The following is a 25409-nucleotide window of genomic DNA, read 5'->3' as shown; positions in this document are numbered from 1 at the left end:
TCAGGATTTGTATAATCATCCAAAGCTAAAGCAACCTGACTTCATGAATTAATACTGTATCTATATATTCCCTCAATTTCTTGGGGGACAATTTAATCCTGAATAAGGAAAAACTGGCAAAAAAAAAAAAATAAGCAACAGAATTAGGGCCTTACAGCCTTTACTCTTGAAACCTTATACAGAGCATTCATCTTTATCCAATTAGATGCTATTTATTTACGCCTTTTTCTCTCGTCTGACAATGGGTTTCCTGAGGTTTCTCTCAGGTACAGCTATAAGTAAATATCTGACTTTGGCTTTTACAGGAGAAAGACCAAACAAATAATCTGTAAAATAAAAAATGGATTTATATCCTGGCTTGGTCCTAAAGCTATGGTTCTCAGCCACAGCTGCACGAGGATCCCCTGGGTCATAATCCAGCCAGATTTATCTCTAGGGTTAAGGTCCAGACAATACCAGCATCCAATGACCCTCCAGGGGACACCGTATGCTGCCAGGATTGGACTCACTGTGTGAAGTTAAATGGTAAAACATGGGTGAAGGGTCCCCAGCACAAGGAAAGGAATGAGCCCTCTTTCCTGCTGCACAGTTCACCAGCTCTGGGGCATCCAGGGAATGAAGGCCGGGAGTGAGTCGGAAGGAGGTTTACTATTCCAAAAAGTAACAAAATGGAATGACACCAGTTCACAAAAACACTTTTTATTTGAGTCAAAGAGAAGTTTGGTTAATAGGGTTACAGTTATAAGGAGTCAAAACTCAGCTGTTAGTAGTAATACTTTGACTTTGTAGAAGCTGCTTCTCTTTGGTCAAAAAAGGGTAATGAGGTTGTACCTTACCCAGCTGGGTAAGATAAAAGGCAAAGAAAAGACACTCATCTACTGGTACTACTCTTCACACCAGTGTCAGGCTAACGGGCCTTTGGTGCTTGGTCTCTAGGCTGCTGTCCACTGCCAAGGGACACGGGCCACACTACACTTTGCAACGACAAATGATGCAGGAAAACTAGGTACGGTACAAGTCACTTGAGGAAGAGCATCCACAGCTTCAAAACTCTGCGTGGAAGGGGTAGTCCTTGTGGGTGGCACAGCTGTCAGGAGAGAAAAGAACACATTTGCTTTTCAAGGAAGAGGCTTTGACTCTTACCGCACAACCAAGACTGAGTAGGTGTCTACAGGCAAAAATAGGTGGCTTGGAGGGAAAATCTCAAGCCAGTTTTGAGTCTTTAGACCAAGTCTGCAGTTGTGACCAACAGTAGCTGTTGTCAAGCAGGACATGTGAGGGACACAGCGCCCCTGTGTACCCAGCACTGGGCCTGGGGCAGGCACCATGGCAAGACTCAATTCCGGCTTCCTGGTAGTGCTAAGTCTTCTCAGGAGGACCACATAGCAACTTACTGTCTGAAACAGCAAGACGGCGAAGAGAATAGAGATAAGCCCAAAAGTTAGTAAAACAGCAACAACTCCCAGGAAAGGACGAGCAGGAGGGATCAGTGGGAGGGTGGAGGCGCAGTGATGGAGTGGCTGAGAGCTACTAAGGAAACATAGAAGATAAAAATCCAGAAGTGCAGGCTCATACTCCCACCTCTAGTGGGGCCAGTGGCTTGTGCTGGAAACAGAATGGCAAATACTTGAAAGACTGCTCACAGTGCGGAGGCCCAGGGTGAACCCATCATGGAAGATGTAACATTCAAACATTGAGAATCACTCAAAAGCTCCCCAAGGCCTGATTGTTTTTGCTTTTTTGTTTTTGTTTTTGGAGGGCGCATTTGAGGAAGGACACTGTCACTAGCAATCAGGCTCACGGTAGCGATACTGACAGTCGGAGGGTTGGATAGTTGGAAAACACTTCCTGAAGACTTGGGAGCATTAGGACCAGTGTCTTCTTCCCCAGCACCAACACTGACCCATACCTACTCTACAAGTCCGGTGTGCAGGATAACTGTACAGTGTTTCTAGAGTGCCCCAGAGGCTGGGAAGGAAGCATCGGCTGTGAGGGACCTATTAGAAAAGCACTATGGCGGGTCAGCCCTGAGGACTTCCTTACTCTGCACCAGCAGTGGGAGGGGAAAGGGAAGATGAATGTGGCAGATCTAAGAGGAGCTCAGTGTTAGGCCAGTCATTGCCTGAATTCTCTCCCCCGCCCCCACCCCGTCCAAACATGACTTTCACATTGAAAGGACATTAAACAGAAAGATGTCAGGAAAGGGCCCTGGTTGGGGCTCTCCAGGATGGGTATGTGTGAGATCACAGCACTCAACGCTTCATTCATGAAAGTTACTATCCAAGATACAAACTGCACACCCGCCTGACACCACCACAGTAGGATCTTTGCACTGCAGAGAGCACATGGTGAGACTCCACCCCAGCTAAAACCCTCCAAATTCCACCTATGAGAGGAAGAACTAAAGTTGGCAGAGGAGCAACAGTTCAGACAGGAAAGAGCACAGTAAGAAGGCAGAAGCTTGTTTCCACTGCTAAATGAAAAGCTGCTTCTTAGAAGCAAAGAGTGACTTTTAAGCTTTGTCATTAAATTTTGTCAGGAAAAGAAAAAAAAAACCCACCCTACTAGCTCCCGCACAGTTCCTAACCTCACGTCAGAGATTATAAGGAACCAGGGCAGTGCAGTGGGAGATAGCTCACATGCTTGAGCAGCTTTCTCAGTCACAGGTCTTCTCAGTGGCAGTGCTGGGACTCTCCTGAGCCCAGCACCTCAGTCTTCCTAATTAATCCCTCTTAAGGGAGTTATCCAGACAAAGGGTTAGATGAAAATTCTTCCAGGAAGGTAAGACAGGCCCATCTGGATACAAAAAGCCACTAACATTTGGAAATTAGTGCAAAAATGTGTTAGTTTGGGCCCTGTTATGGTTTGTGTCTAGATGTCTCTCCAGAGCCTCACACAGACTTAAACGCAGCTTTTTCAGAGTGGCTGAATCTAGAGTGTGTGGTTGATTCGTGATGCAATCCTAGGACTGAGGGTGCTGGGATTAAGGGTGGACAACTGCTGGATCAGTCCTCTGACAGGACTGGCATCACCCTGATCTGGTACACTGGATACAATATAAGGGACAGAAAGAGGCTTCTCTCCCTCTTGTTGCTTTTGCTGTCTTCCGTTGCCAGGAACTATTGGCACTCTGCCATGTGTCACTCCGCCTTGGAGCCAGCCAATTATGGGCTTCTATAAACTATGAGCTAAACAGACCTTTCCCTTCTTAACTTTGGGTATTGGGTATTTTGTTTCAGCAATGAGAGAAAAGTAACAGACAGGCCCACAATGCCCTTGGGTAGGAGATACCTAAAGCAGACTGGGCATTTTCCCAGGCTTTGTGCAGTTAAGGTGATCCAGGTTTACAGTTTCCTGCTATGTGGGGATAGGAAAGCAAGGTAATGTGCAAAGGTAATGTGGGCTGTGAAAAGAAGACTGGTTACCGAGGCTGCAGAGGCTGATTTGGTGATCTGGGAATTGGTCACTCAATTACACCGGGATTTACCTCACCAAGGCGCAGACCCTCCAGTTCCTGTTGTAGCTGAGTAAGGTTGCCATGTCCTCACTGCTCAGCTCAAAGTCAAAGACCTTGAAAGAAGAAACAAAAAAATACAATAAGCTTTGCAATAAAAGTCCAGGACAGGATGTTGCGTGTGAAATACATCAGATGGCTTCTACTGCCTTGAGGGAGGAGGATGGTAAAGTGAAGTGGATTTAGAGAAAGGTCATTATATTACTCTCCAGAGAAAGTGGACACTTTGGCCAGATCTAAGACAGTTCTCCCCTTCCGGAACTTCCAAGCAGAATGACACTGTGCATTCCACTTCACTTCTTTTCACACTACTGACCAGAGCTACTGTGCTAAGCTCAGAGAACAATGTAATGGGCAAAGTGTGTCTTTGGACTTCCGGTGTCATGGCTGCCCTGACCACAACGTAGTGCTGAGAATTTCTGTCCCGGCTAGACTGCTTACTGAGACTTCTACGGCCTACAGGCCTCATGGAAGGACTCTTGCAGACCGGAAAGACACACAATCTTTTAATATATTATGGAGGATGTCAAAGATGTAAGATCTAGCCAATTGCTCAGTACACACAATTAAGTTGCCATTTGACTCTTCCGGGAGAACATGGCGGACAGATAACAGCAACTACCGGCGGCTCTCTGAAAGACTCGGCTCAGAAGCCAGGAATGGTGCGGACTAAGGAGACATAAGCAGGTGGAGATATGCTCTGCTGACTCAGGAACGAACTGGGCTGAGAGAAGCCAACTTGGAATGCAGTCCTGGTGCTAAAACAGGAACAGAAAAGACTCAGTGTGGAGGCTGGAACCGCGCCATTGTAAGCCGCGATTTGGGTTTCCCGCCGCACAGCGGCTGGCTGCCTCTACAGCGGCTCGGCAAGGGGAGAGACGTGCAGAAGCTCTGAGAACTGCAATCTGCGAACGGCAGGGAGGCGTGCACTGACTTATGGTGAGGTGAGTGAGAGAAACTGACACTCTACCACAGTTTGACTCCAGCAGAGGACTTTATGGGCCCGAGCAGTCCTGCGGGAGCAGGGCGCGGTGGCGACTCCAGCTACACATCCCCCTCTCGGGCGGGATTGGTGAAAAGTGCCTGGCCTGCGTGACGCTGCCGGCGGACCTGGTAGACTGTCCCAACCCAGATCCCAGAGCCTGACGGTGGCCGGGAGGGGAGACGCGTAGGCTGCCTGGTCCGTAACTCCCTGGTGCGCAGCGGTGAGCGGGAACACCTAACTGGTGCAATTCGATCAGGCTGTGGCTGACTGGGAGAGAAGCTGGGCCTCTTATATAAGCTTGCATATATAAGGAACAGAGAAAAAGAGGCAGCATGGGAAGAGGCAGCAACAAGAAAGGCTCCTCGGCCCCCAATTCTGAGAAACAGGCAATAGCAGACACCGCACCAATACACATAAGGCACCATATAGAGAGCCTCATAGACCAATTCAGGAATGAAGTTATCAACGACCTGAAGCTAGAAGTATGCAGAATAGTTAGAGAAATGCTAAGTACCACCCAAGAAAAAACAGGTGGTGGAATGGAAGAACAGAAAAAAAGGGGAGAATTGTTTGATGGAGAAAACAGAGAAAGCATAGAATACGTGAAGCAGGTTCAAAGGGACTACCAAGATACTAAGAAGTCTATCGAAGACTGGCATAACAGCTTGAAAGAAACTAAGGACAGACTATCTGAACTGGAGGGCAGACTTGTAATATGGGAGAATGAAATGAAAAACTTCTTAAAAATAACAAAGAAACAAACAGCAATAATACAAAGACAAGAAGATGATAAGAGGATCCATAACTTAAGGATTAAGAACATAAAAGAAGAAGTAGGGACACAAACAAGTGAACTACAAAAGCTACTCACAGAAATAATCCAGGAGAATTTTCCTAATTTAGCAAAAGGTAAAGATACTCAGATGTATGAGGCATACAGGACCCCAGCTACCTACAACCCAAACAGAGCAACACCCAGGCATATAATAATAAAAATTCCAGAAATTCAATACAAGAACAGAATATTAAAAGCTGTAAGAGACAAGAAACAGACCACTTACAAGGGAACACCCATCAGAATTACAGCAGATTTCTCTGCACAAACCATCAAATCACGAAGAGCGTGGGGGGAAATAATTCAAGCATTGAAAGATAATAATCTCCAGCCAAGATTGAGATATCCTGCACAACTGTCCCTGGAAATTGATGGAAAAACAAGGTGCTTCCAGGATAAAGAGGAACTGGGGGAATTTGCAACCACCAATTCAACTCTACAGAAAGTATTGCAGGATATTCTAAAAAAAGAAAAATACAAAGAACCCAGAAATAGTGGCGGGGAGGCCACAACAAATGGAGCAGAGAACAAAATGAAGAAGACAAACTGACAGCTACTGACAGAAAAAGAGCTTAACAGAAATGAGGCAGAGAAGATTGGATGATAGGAACAGCTATTTTGGAGAAAATGACATCTTAATAGGTAATACTGATTTAGTATCATCTTGTTTTGAAGTCTCATCTAGCTTTTGTCCTTCTGTCTCCAATGGTCTAAATAGGCTGTATCTTATTGGATTTTATTATGTACGATAGTATAAGCAAAAACCTCTTAAAGACAAGGAGATTATACAGAAACCATTGTTCATTTTCTGTTAGTCGATTCTAAATACTCTGTAATGCTGTCATTCTCTTGAATGGTTTTACATTGTTTTGATATACTTAATGCTACAGTATACGAAGTTGTACTCAAGGATTTCAAAGAAAGAAACAATATGGTAACTACTTTTAGGTTAGGATTATCTGGTGGTGAAACACTATTCTGCTTAAATGGTTATGTTTTGATCTGTGCTGTTTCGTTGCTATGCCCTCTTTTATCTCAATCTCCACTCCATTATTTACTTTTTTATCTTTATCCTTTTAATTAAAGGAAAAAAATAGCAGGATATATTATAGTAACCCATTTTGACTTTTCATTACCTTGATTTAAAGCCCTGTATTACTCTCACCATCTGGTTTTTAACTGATGTTCCCCTATTCTGTTTTGCTGGATAGTATCAGGTTCGAAAGTTTAGGCATCAGCTGTGAAGATAATGAGATTCATTATGACGCCCATTCTTGCTGACTTTTAGCTACTTTTGAAGACCTACAATGTCTCCAATGTTTTGGTTTTGTCGGTTTTATTCTTTACTGTTTTGTTCAATTGTATTATAACTAATGATATAGGCAATTCTATTAGAGATAGCGGGAGACATTATGGTAACCATTGTTGATCACCTGTATTATGTTTTTACATTATCTATTATGTCCACCCTTTTGACTTGACCGATTCTGTTCTGTTATGTCACATTTGGTTTTACTCTCTTCCAAAAAAGTAATAAGAACCGTGGGAGCAATGAAACCCAAAATGTGTAATAGTCATGGTACAAAAGAGAGGAAAAGAAAGTGCTCTAAACTATATAACTGCATGTATATTTAAGTGTATAAGATAGAAAATGATATCACAGAGTTTTATTGGATCAATGAACAGAACTGTTTGCAGTATCATTGATGGAATGTCCACTTTACAAGCTTTAATTTTGTGACTTGAACAATTATTTCTAAGATGACAATATGTAATCCATTATGTACCCTTTCCCTGCTTTTTTTTTTTCTTTTCTCCTTAAATAAAATTAAAAAAAAACAAAAAAAAAAAAAAAAAAAAAACAAAGTGTGTCTTTGCCTCCATTCACTGTGAAGCAGAGGACAGAGGTGTTTCACTAGCTGTAATACAAGGAATAATTCATTAATCATATACTGCATATGACAAGAAACAAAGCCTTTGAGAATTCACAAGCATGAGATATGGATTCCTATATATATATATATATTGAGAAGGCAGAATCACTTGCATGAAGGCAACGGATTGCATGGAAGAGTCCATGGTGGCGGCAGGTAGGCAGCAAGTGGACAGGCCAGTGGGCCCGCACAGTGCTGGGACACAGAACCAGAGGCCAGGGGAGCCTTAGCTTCAGATGATCACAGAATATGCAGAATGGAGTGTCAGCCACATACTATGTGAATACAGCCATGGGAAAATGTGCAAAGAATACACAGTGAAATAAAACAATTGGGTTATCATTTTGAGATTAGTCATTTTTCTTTTCTATTACCTTAAAAAATGAAATATGAAATTAAGGCTTTGTGTCTAGGAGAGTATGCCTTTCTTGTTTTGATGCTTTCTCTTAAATACTTAAGGAAGAAAACTGTCTCCTGCATGAAACACTAAGGCCCCGTCCCCTGGCCTCTCCTCTCCCCACTCTCCTATGTGACAAATAGCACAGTTTGGCCACAGCATTTTGCCAATCTCAGAAAGCAAAATCAGTTGCCTGCTGTCAACCTGGGCTCATCTGGAACCTGTGCTAAAGTCTGAGTGGCCAAAGAGCCCTCTGGTCAAGGTTGTGCCATGCTCTGGTGAGGAGATTGTCTGAGCAGAGCTACTTTGCTCAGAGAAAACACAGGCTGTCAGGATCAATTCGGAGCAGCTCTTTCCCAGCTGCCTTTTCACTGGTACCAGAGACAGCAGAAGAGACGTAGCCAGAGGCAACCTGAATCCACTCTAAATTCCATTCCTGATGTCCCGATGTAAACCTAGGCTCTGCCTATGACTGCACTGGCTCTTTGTAGAACCTGGAAGGGCCTTTGCAGTCTGGACTTGGCATCAGCGCATTAATGTTTCCTGAGCACTGACTATGGTACCAAGCACAGTGCAAAATACCCTGGGTATCAATCTATTGAATCTTCACATCCACCTTCTGAATATTTAAATAATGTGCCTAAGGTCATAGAGCCAGTAACTAACAGAGCTCCACACAGGGTTGTCCAAGAATGAAATGTTCTCAGCACAAACATTTGGTGTCTTGAGTAACTTCAGCAAGTGAATGTAGGGGTGTTTAGCATGGAGCCACTGAGCCACTAAGCCATGATGCCTGCCTCCAGCACACAGATTCCACCAACAGGAAGTAATTGTTTCAAGTCCATGGTTTGCTCTCTGCAGCTGAGACTGGCTTGCTAGTCAGAGACAGGACAGAATGGTGACAGGAAGTTCCACAGATAAGACTATCCAGCACAGAATGAGGAACTCCACCAAGTCTGTTTCTCCACTGCAGAAAGCCAGGCTACCAGTTGGGATCTTACCTGAAAGTTCTCAGCAATGCGTGCTGGTGTCACAGATTTGGGGATCACTACCAAATCCCTCTGTATGGGGAAACGGATCAGCACCTGTGGAGCCAGAGAGGTGTCAAGTGTGTATATGTGCCAGGCACTTGGCAATACCATCTCACTTAATCATGCACACTCATAACCCAAGAAAAAAAGAGATATGCCAGAACTGCTTGGGTGAGAAAGGAGAGGCTTTGAAATGTCCATGTCACACCCATCGAGACAATCCTCCAGATCTAACCAGAGTCCTGCCCTTAATCACTGTCTCCATGGATATTACAAGTTCACTCACTGCCTAGGGATGCACCCTAACTTTTGAGGAGAAATGGAAGATTTCCTCCATACTTGGTAATAAAAGCTCTTCTGTTTTTACAAAGATAGGCTTCTGCAAAAACTGATAAATACTGAGCTTTGGGCAGTCCATAAGGCAGTGAGAAGGGGTACTATTATTCAGAGTCCCAGGCTGTGCCCGTTCTATTACATACACCAAGACACCAAGCCACAGCTGAAAGGCTTGCCCGGCCCAATCCTCTCTTTCTCCTTGCTAATAAAGACCACAAAGAGTGCAGGAAGTTCTGGCAACAGTTAAAGTGCCTGGAAATGGCCATACCTGGGCAGTAGTTTTATTGTACTTGTCTGCAATTGCTTTAATCCTGGGATCTTCCAGGATAGAAGGGTCTTCTGGCTTGGCCCTGAAGCAGAAAGATGGTTCAGTTCAAGCATCATCATCAGCCCATGCAAGACCAGTAGGGGCCAGTGACCCCAACTCAACCCTCTCATCAACCTCAAGGTGGCTGGCCAGTCTCCTGGTTTGAAGCTAGGTCATGATGGATAACCCTTTGGGCAAAAGCAGGCATCTGCCAATGAAAACTCCAATCTCCCAAGAAACCCAAGAGACCTTGAGGGAAGATGTGTAGACCAGGCCAGCACTTTCCCTTTAGAGAACACAACCCCAGACTCACCAGGGCCTGTCGGGAGAACCAAGGGGGCTGTAAGCAGTCACCACAATGCCTTTGGAGTGGCAGTACTGAATCAGCTTCTCCTGAGTTAGGTATGGGTGGCATTCAATCTGCAAATGCAAACAGAGGGGCTGATGGTGGCACTGTGGGTACAGGTTGATGTGACATAGGCAAAGTTTCTTCATACTAAATCCCTTTCCTCCTCACACAGAAAACATTCTGCTTCTCAGATAAGCCAAAAGAACTTTCCATGTTTCCTAGCTAGTGTCCTCAACACTAAAAGCAATAATCTTGTTACTGATGTCCCATAGCCACATGCCCTAAAGGCTTTCTCTGGCCCTCGCCATTTATCAATTGTCACAAGAGGATCTTGTGGACTGTGCGCTGCTCGTCTGTCAAAGCCCTTATCATCAAAGGCCAGGAGCAAATCTTTGCTGTCCCCTGCAAGCTGCAATTCCCAAACATGCCCATCTGGATAAATCAGAACCCAGTACTCCACCATTGCCCAAGATCTGCCAACTGGCCACTTCCTCAGTGATGCAGACCAGAACTAACTTCTGGGATCAGATAATCAAATAGGATGCCATCAAGCTCAGCTTCCCTGGTGGGAGATTAACCTGGTTAACTGCTGGCTTATATTTTAAGCCAGGTTTGCTCAAGATCCTCTCGATCTGAAGATGGTTGAAGTTGGAGATGCCAATCGCTTTCACCAGCCCTTCATCCACCAGCTCTTCCATGGCCTAAAGAGAACAGAGTGTGTTTAATGCTGACATGAACCTCAAAGAACAAGAATCAGAGCTTTCTTTTGTACCAGCTATTCAGGACCAGCTAACTGGACTTTTTAGAAGCCAAGAGATGACAAGATGAAAGCCAGATTGGCTTTCCTAACACAAGCAGAACAAATCCAGTGAAAGGGTAACAAATGCAGTATAAGAGGGGCAGTATAGAGCACTCACACCCTACTTCCAAGGACAAGAAACCAGCAATAAAGGAGAAGATACTGTGACGGGGAGATCATCTTACCGTCCAAGTATCCACAAAATCAGTGTCACTGGGAATTACATTGCCTGTTGCATCCAATGGGAAATAGTCAGGTCCATGCTGTTATTACAATAGAAGATAGACACCAAAAACAATCAGTAACAGCCTTTCACAGATTTCCTGGGGAGCTCTGTTCAGAAAAATCATCTTAATCTTTCATTGTTGCCTAAGATTGTGGAAGATGTTAACGGGCACATCTGGCAGCCAATATGAAAAAGAAATGGGCAGATAAGCCTTGATGGCCCCTGTTGCTGCTTTAGTCAAGCAGGTTGGAGCCAAGACCCTCTCAGCTAGATTGCCAGACAGACTTTGTCACAGAGACTAACCCAACCATACACTGGAACGTTTGGACAGGGAAAGGACTCAAGGCCAAGACTCATGGGGCTCACCCTGACTACTGGCCTATGAAACTGTCACCATGTCAACCCTTATTGATTTAGCATGAAAACTGATCAATGGAAGTCATATCCCTTCAGGCACCAATATGTCTACCACAGTGCAATCAAATAGCTACAGAATAAAACACATTCTTTCGACTTGGCTAACCAAGCAGAAAACCAAGCCAGTGGTTAGAAAGAGGACAAAAGATTTAATGATCTTAGAATTTAGCGTGTATAAAAATCCAGGTTTTTAATATATATTTGCACAAGATGGGGTATACATGTGGAGTGTAGGTACAAACATACATGTAAGGTATGAATATGTGTGTGTGTGTGCCTAGAAGTGTGGTCTGATTGGACCTTATGATTGTGTGCAACAGGGACAACAGCAACCACGTTTGTTGTCACCAACAAACAGACAACAGCAGCTTGTATATACCATCAAGCAAAAAGAAATGTGTACCCAAGTCACCTGTGTTCAGACTCCGACAGGCTGGGGCCTGAGACTGTGGTTTCCAACACACTGTGATGCCACTGCTGCTGCTCTATAGATGACATCATGAACAACAGGCACAGAGTCTACCACTCATAAGGGAGCTCAAAACTGGCCACAGGTCCCTACCTTGAAGCCTGTTGGCCAATGGATAAGGTAGAGGTCCAGGTAGTCCAGCTGCAGGTCAGTGAGAGTCTTCTGGAAGGCTCCTTTCACCAGGCTCTTGTCATGGAACGTGCACCACAGCTGAAACCAGTGCAAATACATTTTATCACTTCCATGCAAAGGCTGCACCCTGGCTGGGAACCGGACAGCAACAGGAAGTGTCCCTTTCCCCACAACCCAGCCATCTTGCTGTGATGGTATGAGTGATTTGAGGGAGTTTCCAGTGCATACTGTGGATCCCATCTTTCCAAAGGAAAGGAAGATGATCGGGTCAAGGAGACTTCCCCAAGACCAAACAGAAGGTACAAGAATGTGCACTTCAGCAAGGCAGCTCGCTTGACATGACTTCTCAGGGCTATTTTCTTATCAGGCTGGTCTATGTGGAGCCAGCCTCACCCTCCCATCCTGGGTTATCTCGCAAGAACTTCCTGGTCAGAAATGCTGGCCAGCAGTGGACACCCAGTCTGCAGATGGGAGCCAGGTCCTATGTTGGAATGTAACTCCCAGGAAAGGAAAAAAACCAACCCACAACCTGTCTCAGGAACATGGGGTTCTACCCCACAGTCTCCAACCTAATTCCAAGGACAGTGACCTTCTAACAGAGGGATGCAGGAAGACAAGATGTGGGGGATCTGGTGGCTTAAATAACAGGATCTGGAAGAACTGTTTGCCAGTGATAGCTATTTTCATGGTGAAGAGTGTAGTCCTGGTTCCTCAGCCGAGTTCCCCCTGCGTGAGTGTGACTGGGAATCCCAGGCTCCCTACAAAGTGGTACCTTGCTGACGATGAAGAGCTCCTGGCGCTTCACCACTCCCTCCTTGAGCTTCTCCTTCAGGGCCACCCCTACCTCCTTCTCATTCTGGTACACCTGGGCACAGTCGATGTGGCGGTACCCGAGGTCAATTGCTACCTTCACAGCCTCGGTCACCTGGCCTGGAGGTGACTGAAAGGAAAAGTCATGTAAGTCATGGAGTTAAAAATGAAACAGGGCACAGAACTGCACAAAGCCAAGGAAGAAGCACAATGCAAACCACTGGTCCTTGATGGCATTCCTGGTTTTTACGTTCTATTAAAGCAGGACAGGAGTATGTTTCTGAAGCAGCACTCTACACTGTCAACCCAAACATGGGCAACCAAGGTGAGATGACAGTTTACTTCACACCTTGGGACACTCATACTATCAATTACCACCAGCACAGATCAATTTTAAATCACGCAAAGTCATCTTGTTTCCTTGCTTCTTCCCAGGCAATGATTATTTTTAAAAAAAAGTCCCACTATCTGAATCCTGATACCTTATTCCCTACTTGTTTTAAACAGCTCGAAATATTTCAAAATTAACTGCTATCTACACTGGTTCACACTTGCTTCCTCATTTCAAGCAGTGAGGGCTTGCTCTCTGTTTCCTCCTTTCACACAAGGACTGCAAGGTTGAGAATCACTTGTTTTTAAGTAATTCTTGGAGAATCGCCTAAGTCAAGAATTCAACTGGTGTAGAATCAAAGGCCAAAAACTAATTCTCAACAGGATTCTCTACTTGAAGAGTTTGAGATAGTTGACACAGAAATAAGTAGAAAGGAGAAGGGAGATGGGGATCATGGAAGATCATTGTTTTGCTGTGGTCAACACTGCAAAATCTGAGTGGCCAGGACAGGTCTGGGAGGCCTGGCTGCTGAGGAGAGAGATGGGCCTGCAGAGTGGGTGAGCTTCAGCAGCACCCAGCCAGGCTGCACAGACTCTACCCCATCTCCTGCTGATGAGAGTGTTGAACAAGAAAAATGCATGCAATAAACTGTTGAATGAACAAAGCACATTCCTTTGGAGAGCTGGGGTAGAAACAAATGGAAAGGAAAACTCCCCATGGCCATCAGCAGCTGCAGACATCTGCTGTTTTGACAGGAGCTCTTGTGAATAGTCTGGGAGAATGAGCTGAACTAATGGAACAAGTCTATCACCAGAGGCTGATAGCAGCTGAGCTTGCTTCCCACCATGGGGGGAAGGGACCTGTCTCCATGCTGGGGCAGCCCAGTGTAACCTCCGGTAAGAGGTACCAGATGGCCTTCCAATAATCTGACAACTTCCTACTTTCTTGGAGGTTACTCCAACAAGGTTCGTGCAGCCTTCCCCAACCTCTATGATTGAGGGAATAATGCAAGGAGGAGAATCCCAGCATGTCTAGAGGAGAATCCCCTACCACGTTCTCTGTGTCCTTCTGGACCCAGCCATGGCTGATGCAGGCTGCAGAACACTGTACACCCCCTGCCCAAGAACGAGAACAACTGGGGGCCAGGGGGCTGTTGGGTCACTGCCTATCCAGTAAGCAATGATTTTGCATGTTCTGTGGAGGCCTGTGCAGTACCAGGCAGCCCCCAGCCCTGGACAGAGAGTGAACACATGGTCCAGGTCTGTCTTAGCCACACACCATCTACCACAGTGATTAGTGCAGAGGCAGAACACAACCCGGCCAGGCCATGAGACACTATCTTTGGACTGATCTACTAAGACAATGTTCTGTTCTACTAGAGTCCCTTGATGGGCTACAACTGCTATACAAAAGTGGGGCTAAAAAGGGACTAAGGTCTGGTGACATCATTTGTAAACTGGAACCCAATGCTGGAAGTTAGTAACTGTCATTCAGGAGTTCAATGAATCCCCATCCCAAAGATACCTTTTTCTTTGCTTGTATTCTGCTTGATTTTTGTGTTCCACGGAACCAAAGCATACAGACCAGAATGACACAGTCTGCCAGACAACTGGCACAAAACTAAAAAACATCTTGTTTTTACAGAAAGAGAAGAAAAGACTGAGGGAGGTCATGAAGAAGCTACTGCTTCCTGATCCTTCATGAGACAAGATAGTACTGTGGTGGCTTTATATAAACAAGGTTTAAAATTTACTGTCCTCAAGACTGCCAGGGATAATGCAAAGTATGATTATAATGTGCCATCTTTCATGGACTCTCCATGGTCAACAGAAAGTATACTTTCCATTGTTCAACACAGAGAAACCAACCTCATTTGGCTTCTATGTCCAAATGCATTTTATGGTTGAATAATGTAAACAGGAATTCCAAATGGTAAAGGTTGACTATGAAGAATGATCCTTTCCATTGTCTTACCATCTGTAAACAGTCAATCTGGTTAATATTCTATACCAAAGCTCATAGGCAGGTTTGACAACAGCACAAATTAGTAAAACCAAAACTCATTTCCTCAGATTAATAGCAATAATTCAGTGCTGAATTCTAAAGCAAGAGTATCTACCCTGGATTGAAATCTGGATGGATCAAGACTGGCTCAATATGGGAAAAACTCTAACTTGTGATGCTCCTATAGCTAAAAGGCTACAGGACACAAAAACATAAATAAATGTAGAGTATTATGTGTGACATTAAAATTTTCATGGGGGACTGTTAAGAGGAAAATATATTAGTAAGATTCCTGATGAGAAGGGGCAAAGGCAATATTGACAAAAAGATATGAGAATGTAGTTGTAACTCCATTCCTAGGAGGTACAAGGAAGTGTCACCTTCCTAGACAATGTAAGGAAGTTACAATGATGAACCACACACTACCAATAATCATAAACTAGTTAAAAAACATTATCAGTTACAGGACAGGCTTACATTAGAGATCAGCTCTGTCTTAAAGGCTGTCCAGCAGGGAAGACAATAGGGCCAGAAAGATATGCTGCCTAAGACACTGGGGTCTAGGACAGAATGGATCTCTCACTTGCCTGAAAGCCTCATCTGAGCTGAGAAAGAGTATGAGAGCCTCTAATGGACAGCAGATAAGACCACTAATCTGCCGATCTTCAGGGTATAAGGTAACTACTGACACTGAAAGACACATGAAAAAGGAATCTCTAGACTTCTCCAAATGTTATAAAGACCAGCAAATGACATCTTTTATTGAGCATCTGTGAAGGAATACATACACATATGCAGAACAAAGGTATCAAGTCATTAAAATAAAAATTTAATTTAAAAAAAGGAAATCCACTGCAAGCCCATACTTAGTTATTTCACCTCTATGCTCCTTTCTCTCTCCACACAGTTCTACACCAACCTCATTTTACCTCCAGAAATAGAAGCAGGCACTTTCACTACTTAGTTATCTCTAGAGTCATTTTATTTTTCTATATTAACCCAGTCAACTTTTGGATATCTTCTGTCTGCCAAGCACTGTGAGAAGTGATTAAATGGCAACACTATCCCAGTTCTCAGCCAGAATGAATGATCAAAACACACATTTTATAACGCTATTTTAAACGAATACACAACTTCTTTAGGCTACTGCATGATCAAACAATTGAGTGGAACCCTCCGCCCCCCCCCCTTTAAGGCGACAGAGTCTCACTATGTAGGCTAGGTCAGTTTTAGCCTCACACTTTTTAAAAAAATTTTTTTAAAGAGGACATAACAAAGCAGATCAGACAGAACAATTTAAGCAACAGCGTACTGATTTCCCATTACACTGCTTTGGCCTCGCACTTTCAAGTTCTCCTGTCTTAGCCTCCTGACTGCTCTGAAACTGTTTTATAAACTTTAACTCCTTGCTTACCCTTGAGTAATGAGCTTCAAATGATGGATCATGAAATTAATTTCTAACAGTACAATCATAATGTTTGAAAAATGGGACAGAATAAAAATACTAAACCACACACCACATAATAAGGTTAAGTACTCTTTGTGAAACTTTTCCTGAAGTTTCTATGGTCACCATAGACTTTTGGGAAGAAATACAAATTATGTACTCTGATCATTTTGGCCAAGAAACATTTTCCATGCAACCCAGAACTAGGATTCTTACCTTATCCTAAGGTTCAACTGCAAGTTTTTAAGGTAGGGTAACTTCCATTTTTGTCTTATTTCAAACTATCCTTCCTGCTTTTTGTTTTTTCATTTATTTTCATTGTTAAATACTTAATACCCAGGCCATGATTCCTGTTAGAACTCCATTGTAATAAAATGGAGTATTACTCAGCCATAAATAATCTTGAGACATTTTTGGTAAATGGATGCACCCTGAAATCATACTCTTAAATGAAATAAATTGGACGCACGTGTAAATACCACATTGTTTTTCCGGTGTAAGAAACCAAAACTGTAAACAAGGACCAAAATGTATAACAGATACTGTGAAATAGGAAGAAAATGTTCAAATAGGAAGGAGAACTAGGGAGGGGGGAGGAAGAAAGAGAAAATGGAAAAAAAAATGGAAACACAGCTTTTATAAACAAGGGAAGAGGGATTGGAGGGAGGAGGGAGGGTAAAGGATTAGGAAAAAAATGAATCAAGATACAGCACATACAATTACAAATTCCCTATGATGAATATGACCGTTATCTATACCTAAAATGTACAAATAAGCTTAGTTTTAAAAAAAAAAAAAAAAAAAAAGGAAAAAATAATTCCTGTTAGAGAAAAACCCAGCCCAGAGCAGAGGAACATAACATATGATAGCTTGAAGTGAATTTAGGAATGGCCTTAAAAGCCTGGATTTAGTCTCATCTCCCATAACAATACCTTTCCGTGTTTCTCAGTTTTGAGATAATCACGTTATCATTTTTATTTTGTAAATTACCATTTTCATGCCATATTACCATACATTGCAAGTCCCACTGTACTGTATTATCTATTGTCATTTTATCTGGCTACATGGTGTTGAGGTTTTCGGGGTGTGATCCTGGCACCCGCCAGATTATGAATGAATGGCATCCAAAAATGGGGAGCACAGATTTTCACAGCCCCGAGCCACCCTGCGGTGTTGAGCTCTGTGCTTTTGAAGTCAGGATAGTAAACTAGTCCCGAGCAAACTCGTGCCACCTAATCTAATTATCTGCCATTTGCAGGCTTAACTCGCGAGGTTTACTCCTGAGAGTCATAAGGGTAATTATCTACACGTGAGGCTCAGGTGCCACAGGTGTGTGGGCAAAAGCCAGGCGGCTCTGCTTCTGTCTCATTTGCAGTTCAATCTCTCTGCCAGGCGCTCCGGTCGCCTATCCCGGGCCAGCGCCGCGGCTCGGGGAGCACCACGGTCCCGGGTAGTGGCTGGGGACGGCCTCCTGCGTGCTGTTCCCCAGCCTCCCCGCCCCACCTCACCGCATCCGGACGGAAGACCCGGGCCCCAGCGCACTCGCAGCAGGAAGGCAACAGCGCGCTGGCCGGGCCGGGTCACTCTGCTCCCGCCACGCCCCAGGCCGCAAGGGGCCGAGGCAGGCGGCAGGGACCGCGCCCCGCAGAGCACCCACCTTCCATGTGCCCAACCCCACGATGGGCATCTTGGCGCCGGTGCAGAGCTCGACGTGGCTGGCCATGGCTGCCGCACAGTAACACACGCCACAAACGACTCCCAACACAGCAGTGCAGGCGCGTGCCTTTAAATAGCCACCGTGGGCTTGCAGAAAGGCCGCCTGCGATTGGCGCGCTGCTGGGTTAAAGCTCCTTCTGATTGGTCACAGCCGTTTTAGAAAGGCGGGGGGGGGGGTAGAGGGGGTCGGCGAAGACGCTTCTGGCTCCAGGTCCTAGAGTGGCTGCATGCTTTGATTCTCCTACCGCCAGCCTACTCCCCACGTGACAGAAGAGCTCTTCAGCTACGGTGGCAAGAGGAAAAGCAGATACTCAAACAAAAGAAGCAGGCGTCCTATAAAGAATTAGGAAAGAAGTTTTGGTTTCATTTAAGAGACCAGAACAATGTGCTTGTCTGTTGCGCAGTCTCGGCAGGATGTCCTTTGGGAATTTGACAAATGTTGTGTTCTTAGTCTATATAAAACATGTTGGCTTTAAGAGTAGTTCAAAGCACTTATTCTTAGACGAAGGTTCGTATCAGAGAAATGGCTTCCGATTTTTGTATAATACCTTCACAAGAGTTGGAATTGCCCAGTCTGTATATATGAAACTTGGCAGATCTTTGCACCCCACCCAAAGTGTTACTCATACGCTAGTTAAACTTTGCCACAAAAGCCGGCAACTTTTGAGGTTAGGGAGTCTTGCTAAACTTGACCCAGAGCACGGAAGACTTTCAGCAGTAAGACTGATTTCCATTCAGTTTTTCAAAGTGAGGAAATGCCAATACATAACCTAGTCAATCTCTCTAGACCAGTGAACATATAGAAACCTGTGAAGAGTTAACGATAATATTTTCGCTTCGAGTATTCCAAGTTTGGATGTACTTAAAAAAAAAAAAAAATGACAGTTCTATAAGTAGCCAAAGAAAAGTTTCTTTAAGAACCTTGAAGACAGTTTTGGTTTCTTTCCGACAATCTCTCTCCGTGAGGCTTAACCTCACCCCAACCTACTCTTTCTGCTCTGTCACCTTCTAATCTTTCCTGTATGCAAGACTGGGTTCTATATCTGCCCGGTAATGACTCAGGATCCAGATTTCTGTAAATTCCATTCTGGTAATTTTCCATTTGGTGCTTATATAGAAGTACCCCTCCCCCCACCCCCAGGAAAAATTTAGAGAGACCAGAATAAACCAGATATTTTTCCATTTGATTTTGTAAAAACTGTAGTTACTGAGAGAAATTCTGATGCTATTTGTCCCCAAATAATGGAATTTGAATTTAGGCCTATAACTGGGAGCTTGGTTTAAAACAGCAGTCAGCTCACCTCTCTTCCTCCATGAGACTCTCTTGACATAGGGGCTGCTTTGCCATTAGAACCACATGGATCCGAATCTCAAGCACTGACATCTTGGGAAAATGATGGACTTTCAGTGACCAGACTGGTACACCAAGGTAATTGAGTATAAAGGTGGATGAAGACTGGGATATTTTGCCTGGGCTCTAGAAATGTGGAAAGTTAGATCTATGGAATTTTTATAGCAATAATAATACTATTGTTGGAGTACAGCATTGTGGTAGGTCTGGTAGTTCCCTTCTGTTGCCTCTGTGCTCTTTGTAAAATGCCATTGTGCACATATCAGAAATCTTGATTAAAAAAATAAAGAAATCCTTCAATGGAATCCTTCCCAGAAACACTTGTAATTAGAATCTTAACATACTCTGGACCAGTAATCTCCCATGGTAGGAATTATCCTTTGACAAAATGCATACACCTCTACACATACAATTATGAATACAACTACATACACAATACAGGTATAGGGATTGGACTTGGGTGAGACAAATTAAGTACATATGTCCAAAATGTCCTACCAAAAGGTTTAAATTTTTATGTCCTAGGCACTTCACTTGCCTCCCTTTCATTTCAAGTCTGTGTGCGTGGACACATACATGTGAATATATGAGTAAATGAAACTCAGTTCTGTGCACACAAGTCAAACTGTAAAAGTTTAACAATAGCTAGAAGTAAGGTGTAGACTTTTAAAGTGAATCCCGTTTAGACACAGAGAAAAGTGCATTCAAAATGATGCTATGATAAAAAGAGAAAACAAAACCATGTAACTATCACATGATAAGCATGTAACATATTGCACTTGGAAAACATTAGGAAGATGTCAAAGAAGAAATGGAGAGTACAATTTCTCAATTATTTTCTTAATAAACACTTCTTTTTCACAATTAAAAGACAACCTCCTTTTAACTGTCCAATCTTCATAAGATAAAAAATTCTTTAGCAACTGATTGCTCATTTGAAACCCTCTGGTGCTCTTTTGTTTTCCTAGAGCAAAGCATGCAGACTTGGGTTAGACAGTGGTGACAGTGTGGTAGAATTACTGTAGCCTATGTCCTGAGTGACTACATAAAGCTGACCAGGCTCAGCTCACATGGCTGTGTTGAAGATCTAGCCTGTCAGCTTTATTTACAACCGCTTTATTAAGCTGTAACTCTTGGACCATTTATCTAGATGAGGGAGGTACTAGAAATCAAGTTTAGGACCTTATGCTTGCCAGGCAGGCACTGTGTCACTGAGCTATATCTCTGGGCCCTGTAATCCACCTTTTAAAAGTACACAATTCAGTGCTTTTTGTACCAGATTTCAAAGTGCCACGACAGAGGGTTTCAAATGAGCAGTCAGTTGCTCAGGCCTGAAAGTGGAATTTATGGCTGCCACCTAAAATCATTTGGCCAGCCCTAGTCATCAGCCTTGCCTGTCTGCAATGAAATGGGAAAGTGTTGCTTCCTTGTATGCAAGCAAGCAGAGGCAAACAGGACACGGGAAGCAGCAGAAGTCCTTTCCACAGCAATGAACAATACTGAGCGTTTAATCTGGTTCAGTACTGTAGTAAGCAGTCGATGTACATTGTATGAAGGTGCCACCATTGTTAATTATAATACCAGCAATTCTAATGTAATAGTAAATATCTATTGACTTGGTATGTGCCCAGCTCTGTTGTATGTGTATTATGAAGTGTGATCATAAACCAAGGTAAAAGTTTAAATTAAAATATTTGGTATATTAAAAGATATATTGCCATTAATTCATCTCGAAATACTCCCCCTCACTTTGAATACAACTGTCCTATATTTCTTGCCACTTTTTGAAGCAGTCCTAGAAATGCTTTATGGGTGTGTTTGTGTGAATGTCTTTAATTATGCTCTTATGGTTGCCTCAATGACCTGAACTGATTCAAGATGTTTACCTTTCATGGTCATTAACTTTGGAAAAAATCTAGAGTTGCACAGTGCCAGATCCAATGAATAAAGTGGATAAGGCCACACCATAGCTTTGTTTTTTCCCCACAATAATGTTTTTACGAACTTGCCTTTGGGTTAAATGTTACTCAATAGCAGCATTTACTGAATTTTTATCACACCTTGTAAAGGTACAAAATAGGATATTCAGAATTGCTTCAGAAAGTGTTAAAAATTATGAAATAAGTATGTTCAAAGCAAAGGGCAATGGTCTGACACGGATTAATATCAATGTCTTTTACTTTATCACTTAAAATTTAAATATTCATCATATATTTTGATTACAATATAAGTGTGCATTTAGTCATGTGATCTTCATAACATCTACTCTCAGTGGATACTTTTATTAGTCCATCTTCATATGAAGAACCTGAGGCACAAAGAAGTGAAATGACTTGCAAAGGTCCCCCACTGAGTAAGTGTTATGGCCAAGATTTACACCCAATGAATTTGACTGTAGCACCCAGCCTCTTAGCCAGTGACTTAACAACAATTCTCAGTTTTTCTTACTGTTACACTAACAATTATGCTCCCGGGACACAGTATATATAAGTATGTGAATAGCAGAAACCCAAAAATCATAGAAACTCTCATTATTATTATGATTCTTTAATATATTCTGGTGCTTCACATACTATACTTTTTATTGCCAATTCACTTGTAATTCTATGATAAATGATTTAATAACCCCACTAATAAGTTGCCTACAGTTTGAAAAGCTGTCTTTCCTTTATTTAATTGCTTTTCCACCACTCAACCTCAGGCATCAGGAAAACTATGATAATCACAGACAGGAACATGATGATGGCTTCAGAAAAGATCACAAGCTGAGCTTTCCTATTGTTATGTACTAGATCTAGAATCCCCACCAAACTCTCCTGTACTCAGAGGCAGGGCTTTTGGCAGATAATTGGATTATGGCTCTATAGCAGACTTGCTGTTAGGAGGTGAGACTTGGTCAGAAGAGGTGACTGGATATATGACCTGGAAGGGTATATTTTCTTGCCTGGCTCCTACCTTCACTCTTTGCTTCCTGGCCACCATAATATGAGCAGCTTTCCTCTGCCTGGGGCCTGCCACCATGCCATTTTGCCTGTGAACCAACTGACCAGGAACTAAAACTCAAAATAAATCTCTCCTCCTCTAAGTTGGGAGTGTAAGGTATTTTGTTCCAGCCATGATATCTAAGATACCTGTCTTCTCCGAAAATATACCCATCTTTCCACCTCTGCCCATCATCATAATTTTGGCAAAAAAAAAAAAAACACAATTGGTTTTGGGAGAAGAAACCTGGAAGCAGTAGCAAGGGATAAGCACAAAGCATAGAGGCCTTCTATGCTTTTCCTTGAATGAGCTGGGTCTCAAAAATGCACATAACTGTTCTGTCGTGGAGCTGGCTTCCATGTGTAAGTATTCATCTATGTTTGTGAGCATAGAAGACAAACATCCTTGAGACAACTGTTATTATTAGATATGTGGGAACAAAAAGAATATCAAATTAATACACAAAAGTTTTCAGGGCTTGGTGATGCACACCTGTAATCTCAGTGCTCGGGAGGCTGAGGCAGGAGGATTGTTGGAGTTCAAGACCAGCCTGAGCTACAACGTGAGCTCAAGTTCAGCCTGAACTCCATAGCAAGACTCTGTCTGAAAAAGACCCCCACAAAAAAATAAAGAAAGAAAAGAAAAAACGGTCTTGTCCTTTTTATTATAACTGTTCCATAAATTTTTGTCTCTATTAATATCCACTATTTTCTGCATTTCTCTCAGCATCAGAGACCCTCAAGTATATTATAGACTTTGTTCTTAAAACAACCCTCAAATAAAACTATCTATATTCTGTTCTTCCTTTTTATAGATCGAAGAAATGGAGATGTAGTAACTGACAACAGAAAATTAGTAAGGAACCTTTCTTTAAATTTTTGGTATTTTTTGCATTAATTTAGATTTTTAAAAAATTTCATAACAGTTTCTTTAGGTTTTTTGAGACAGCTTCTCACTCTGAAGCTCAGGCTGGCCTCATGGTGATCCTCCTGTTTCAGCTTTCTTAGTGCTGAGATTATAGGCATGCACCATACCCACCATATCATCTGTCTTGATTTTTGATGTTCTTTCACCTTTAAATTTTGCTCTGAGGCACATACCTCACTTGCTTAATACTGCCTAAGATCATCAAAATGAGCAACAATCAGGTCACTGTGGCAGTTATTTACACACAGGAAACATTACCCACTTGGCAATTATTTGAGACTTCTCATCATTACCATTGCAAGTCTGACGCCTTCAGGACTCCCAGATCCTAAAGCAATCATCTCATTTTCACTTCCAGTTGTGAACATCCAAGAGAAGGTGTTCTAGTGAGAGAAGAATTCCAAAAGAGATGATTTTGAGATCACTGAAATCTCTAAGACATGGATGAGTCATTCATGAGTTCTGTATCACTACAAACCAGTGATCGATTCTACTTCTAAGATTTGAGATGCACTTAGGTCTTGGGGTTCCATAGTTAAGAATCTCTGTTGTCTGACATTTGTTCTTCCTGAGTGGGAGACTTAGGATACCGTGTGACAAGAGGAAGGACTTGCTTATACAGTGGTGCGTGGGAATGGCCCTTGGAGCATAAATCAGTTAAGTATCTTGCACACTGATTTAGGAATAGATTGCAGGATTAAATTGACAGGTCTGCCTACTATCTGCAGTTCTGGATTTGGTGGCAGCCAAGAGCTGGAGGTTAGCAAGCCAGTGTCCCAGACCAAAATACTACTGAGTGTAGAATTACTAACCTGTGTCCTAGTATTTTAAGCAGTCCACAGAGAAGCTTCCCTTTCTTTCCCCATCAGCAAGGACTTTAAAGAAATGACAATCACATTTCTGATTACCTACCAGCTCATATTTTCCTCCTGGATGGCCAGATTTGTGCCTTTACTGATACATTATAAAGTTGAGAGCGTCTTTTAGAAACTGCAAGTGCTACAGATACATTTGAGATGGGGAATTTGAGTTGCTTTACTCTGTTAAGCAACTCTGATAAAAGACAGAGTCTCTTTTAAGTGGACAAGTAAAGGATGTGTGGTATCAGTGTGTCGGACTCCTTTGTGGAAGCCATGGACTCCTTTGTGAGTGTATCCACTCAATCAGTTAATGAATTAATTTACTTATCTAACAAGTATTTATTCCTTATATTAGTAGGAATCATCTTAGAGATTATAGAGACAGACAAAAATAAAAGGTTCTGACTATGTGTAGTCTCTTTCTGCCTAGAGGAAGAGATAAATGATAAACATTCTTAAAAGTGTGATAGTTAACTGCTGTGTCAATTTAAGTGAGAAAAACTCAGCTAATTGGCTTAGCATGTGGGACTGAATAATGGATTTACTACAAAGGAATGACTCAACCTGGAGTGTGAGGATTGGCATAGTTAGGAAGATCAGATCAAAGCTGTTAGAGTTGCCTTTACCTGAGAAAATTGTAAACTAAAAACAATATTTTATACCTAGAGAGATTGTGGAGATTAGTGCCACTATTAAGGTTTATCATAATCTACCATCATTCTCAAAAACCCACCCTTCTTCCCTATAGGCCAAATAGACTTGAATGAGAAGGGTGGGTTTTTGAGGATGATGGTAGATTATCATAAACTGAGTCAAGTGGTGACTCCAATTGCAGACACAGATTCCTTGGTTGAACAAATTAACGTATCTCCTAGTACTTGATATGGAGCTACAGGTTTAACAAATGCCTTCTTCTCCATCTTTATCCATAAGTCCCATCAAAAACAATATGCTTTCACTGGCAGGGGCAACAATATACCTTCACTGTTTTACCTCAGGGTTATACTAACTCTCCTGTCCTGTGTCACAACTTAGTTTTCTGGGATCTTGATTCTCTTTCTCTTCCACAAGATATAACACTGGCCTATCATATTGATGATATTGTGTTGACTGAACCAAGTGAGCAGGATGTCACAACCACTCTGGACTTCTTAGTAAAGTATCTGTGTGCCAGAGGATGGTAAATAAATCCAACTAAAACTTAAGGTCTCTCTACTTCAGTGAAATTTCTGAGTCTGGTGGTGTGAGGG

The 25409-nt window shown here is 42.8% G+C and overlaps 1 protein-coding gene across 1 annotated transcript; it reads right to left on the bottom strand.

Moving 5' to 3' along the window:
* Positions 1–683: 683 nt before the first annotated feature.
* On the bottom strand, positions 684–18139 carry Akr1b1 (aldo-keto reductase family 1 member B). Its single transcript, XM_003467875.5, has 10 exons — positions 17981–18139; positions 12504–12671; positions 11693–11809; positions 10673–10750; positions 10267–10389; positions 9653–9759; positions 9301–9382; positions 8667–8750; positions 3488–3570; positions 684–1087 (listed from the first exon to the last, which is right to left on the bottom strand). Exons 1-10 carry the CDS (start codon positions 18044–18046, stop codon positions 1045–1047), a joined length of 951 nt encoding a protein of 316 aa, XP_003467923.1. The 5' UTR covers positions 18047–18139; the 3' UTR covers positions 684–1044.
* Positions 18140–25409: the final 7270 nt, after the last annotated feature.

This window comes from Cavia porcellus, unplaced genomic scaffold (assembly GCF_034190915.1).
Source record: "Cavia porcellus strain 051 isolate PalLab524CR breed Dunkin Hartley unplaced genomic scaffold, mCavPor4.1 scaffold_2, whole genome shotgun sequence".
Lineage (NCBI taxonomy): Eukaryota > Metazoa > Chordata > Mammalia > Rodentia > Caviidae > Cavia > Cavia porcellus.
This window is presented reverse-complemented; position numbering and strand designations above follow the sequence as displayed.

Bases quoted from the DNA above. Each gene is read 5' to 3' on its own strand.
- Akr1b1 (XM_003467875.5), bottom strand. From the start codon at position 18,046: ATGGCCAGCCACGTCGAGCTCTGCACCGGCGCCAAGATGCCCATCGTG. The intron at 11,810-12,503 runs GTACCACTTTGT...CACTGGTTTCAG, and splicing joins AGCTCTTCATCGTCAGCAAG to CTGTGGTGCACGTTCCATGA. The intron at 9,383-9,652 runs GTGAGTCTGGGG...TTTCTGCTTCAG, and splicing joins GGTTCTCCCGACAGGCCCTG to GGCCAAGCCAGAAGACCCTT.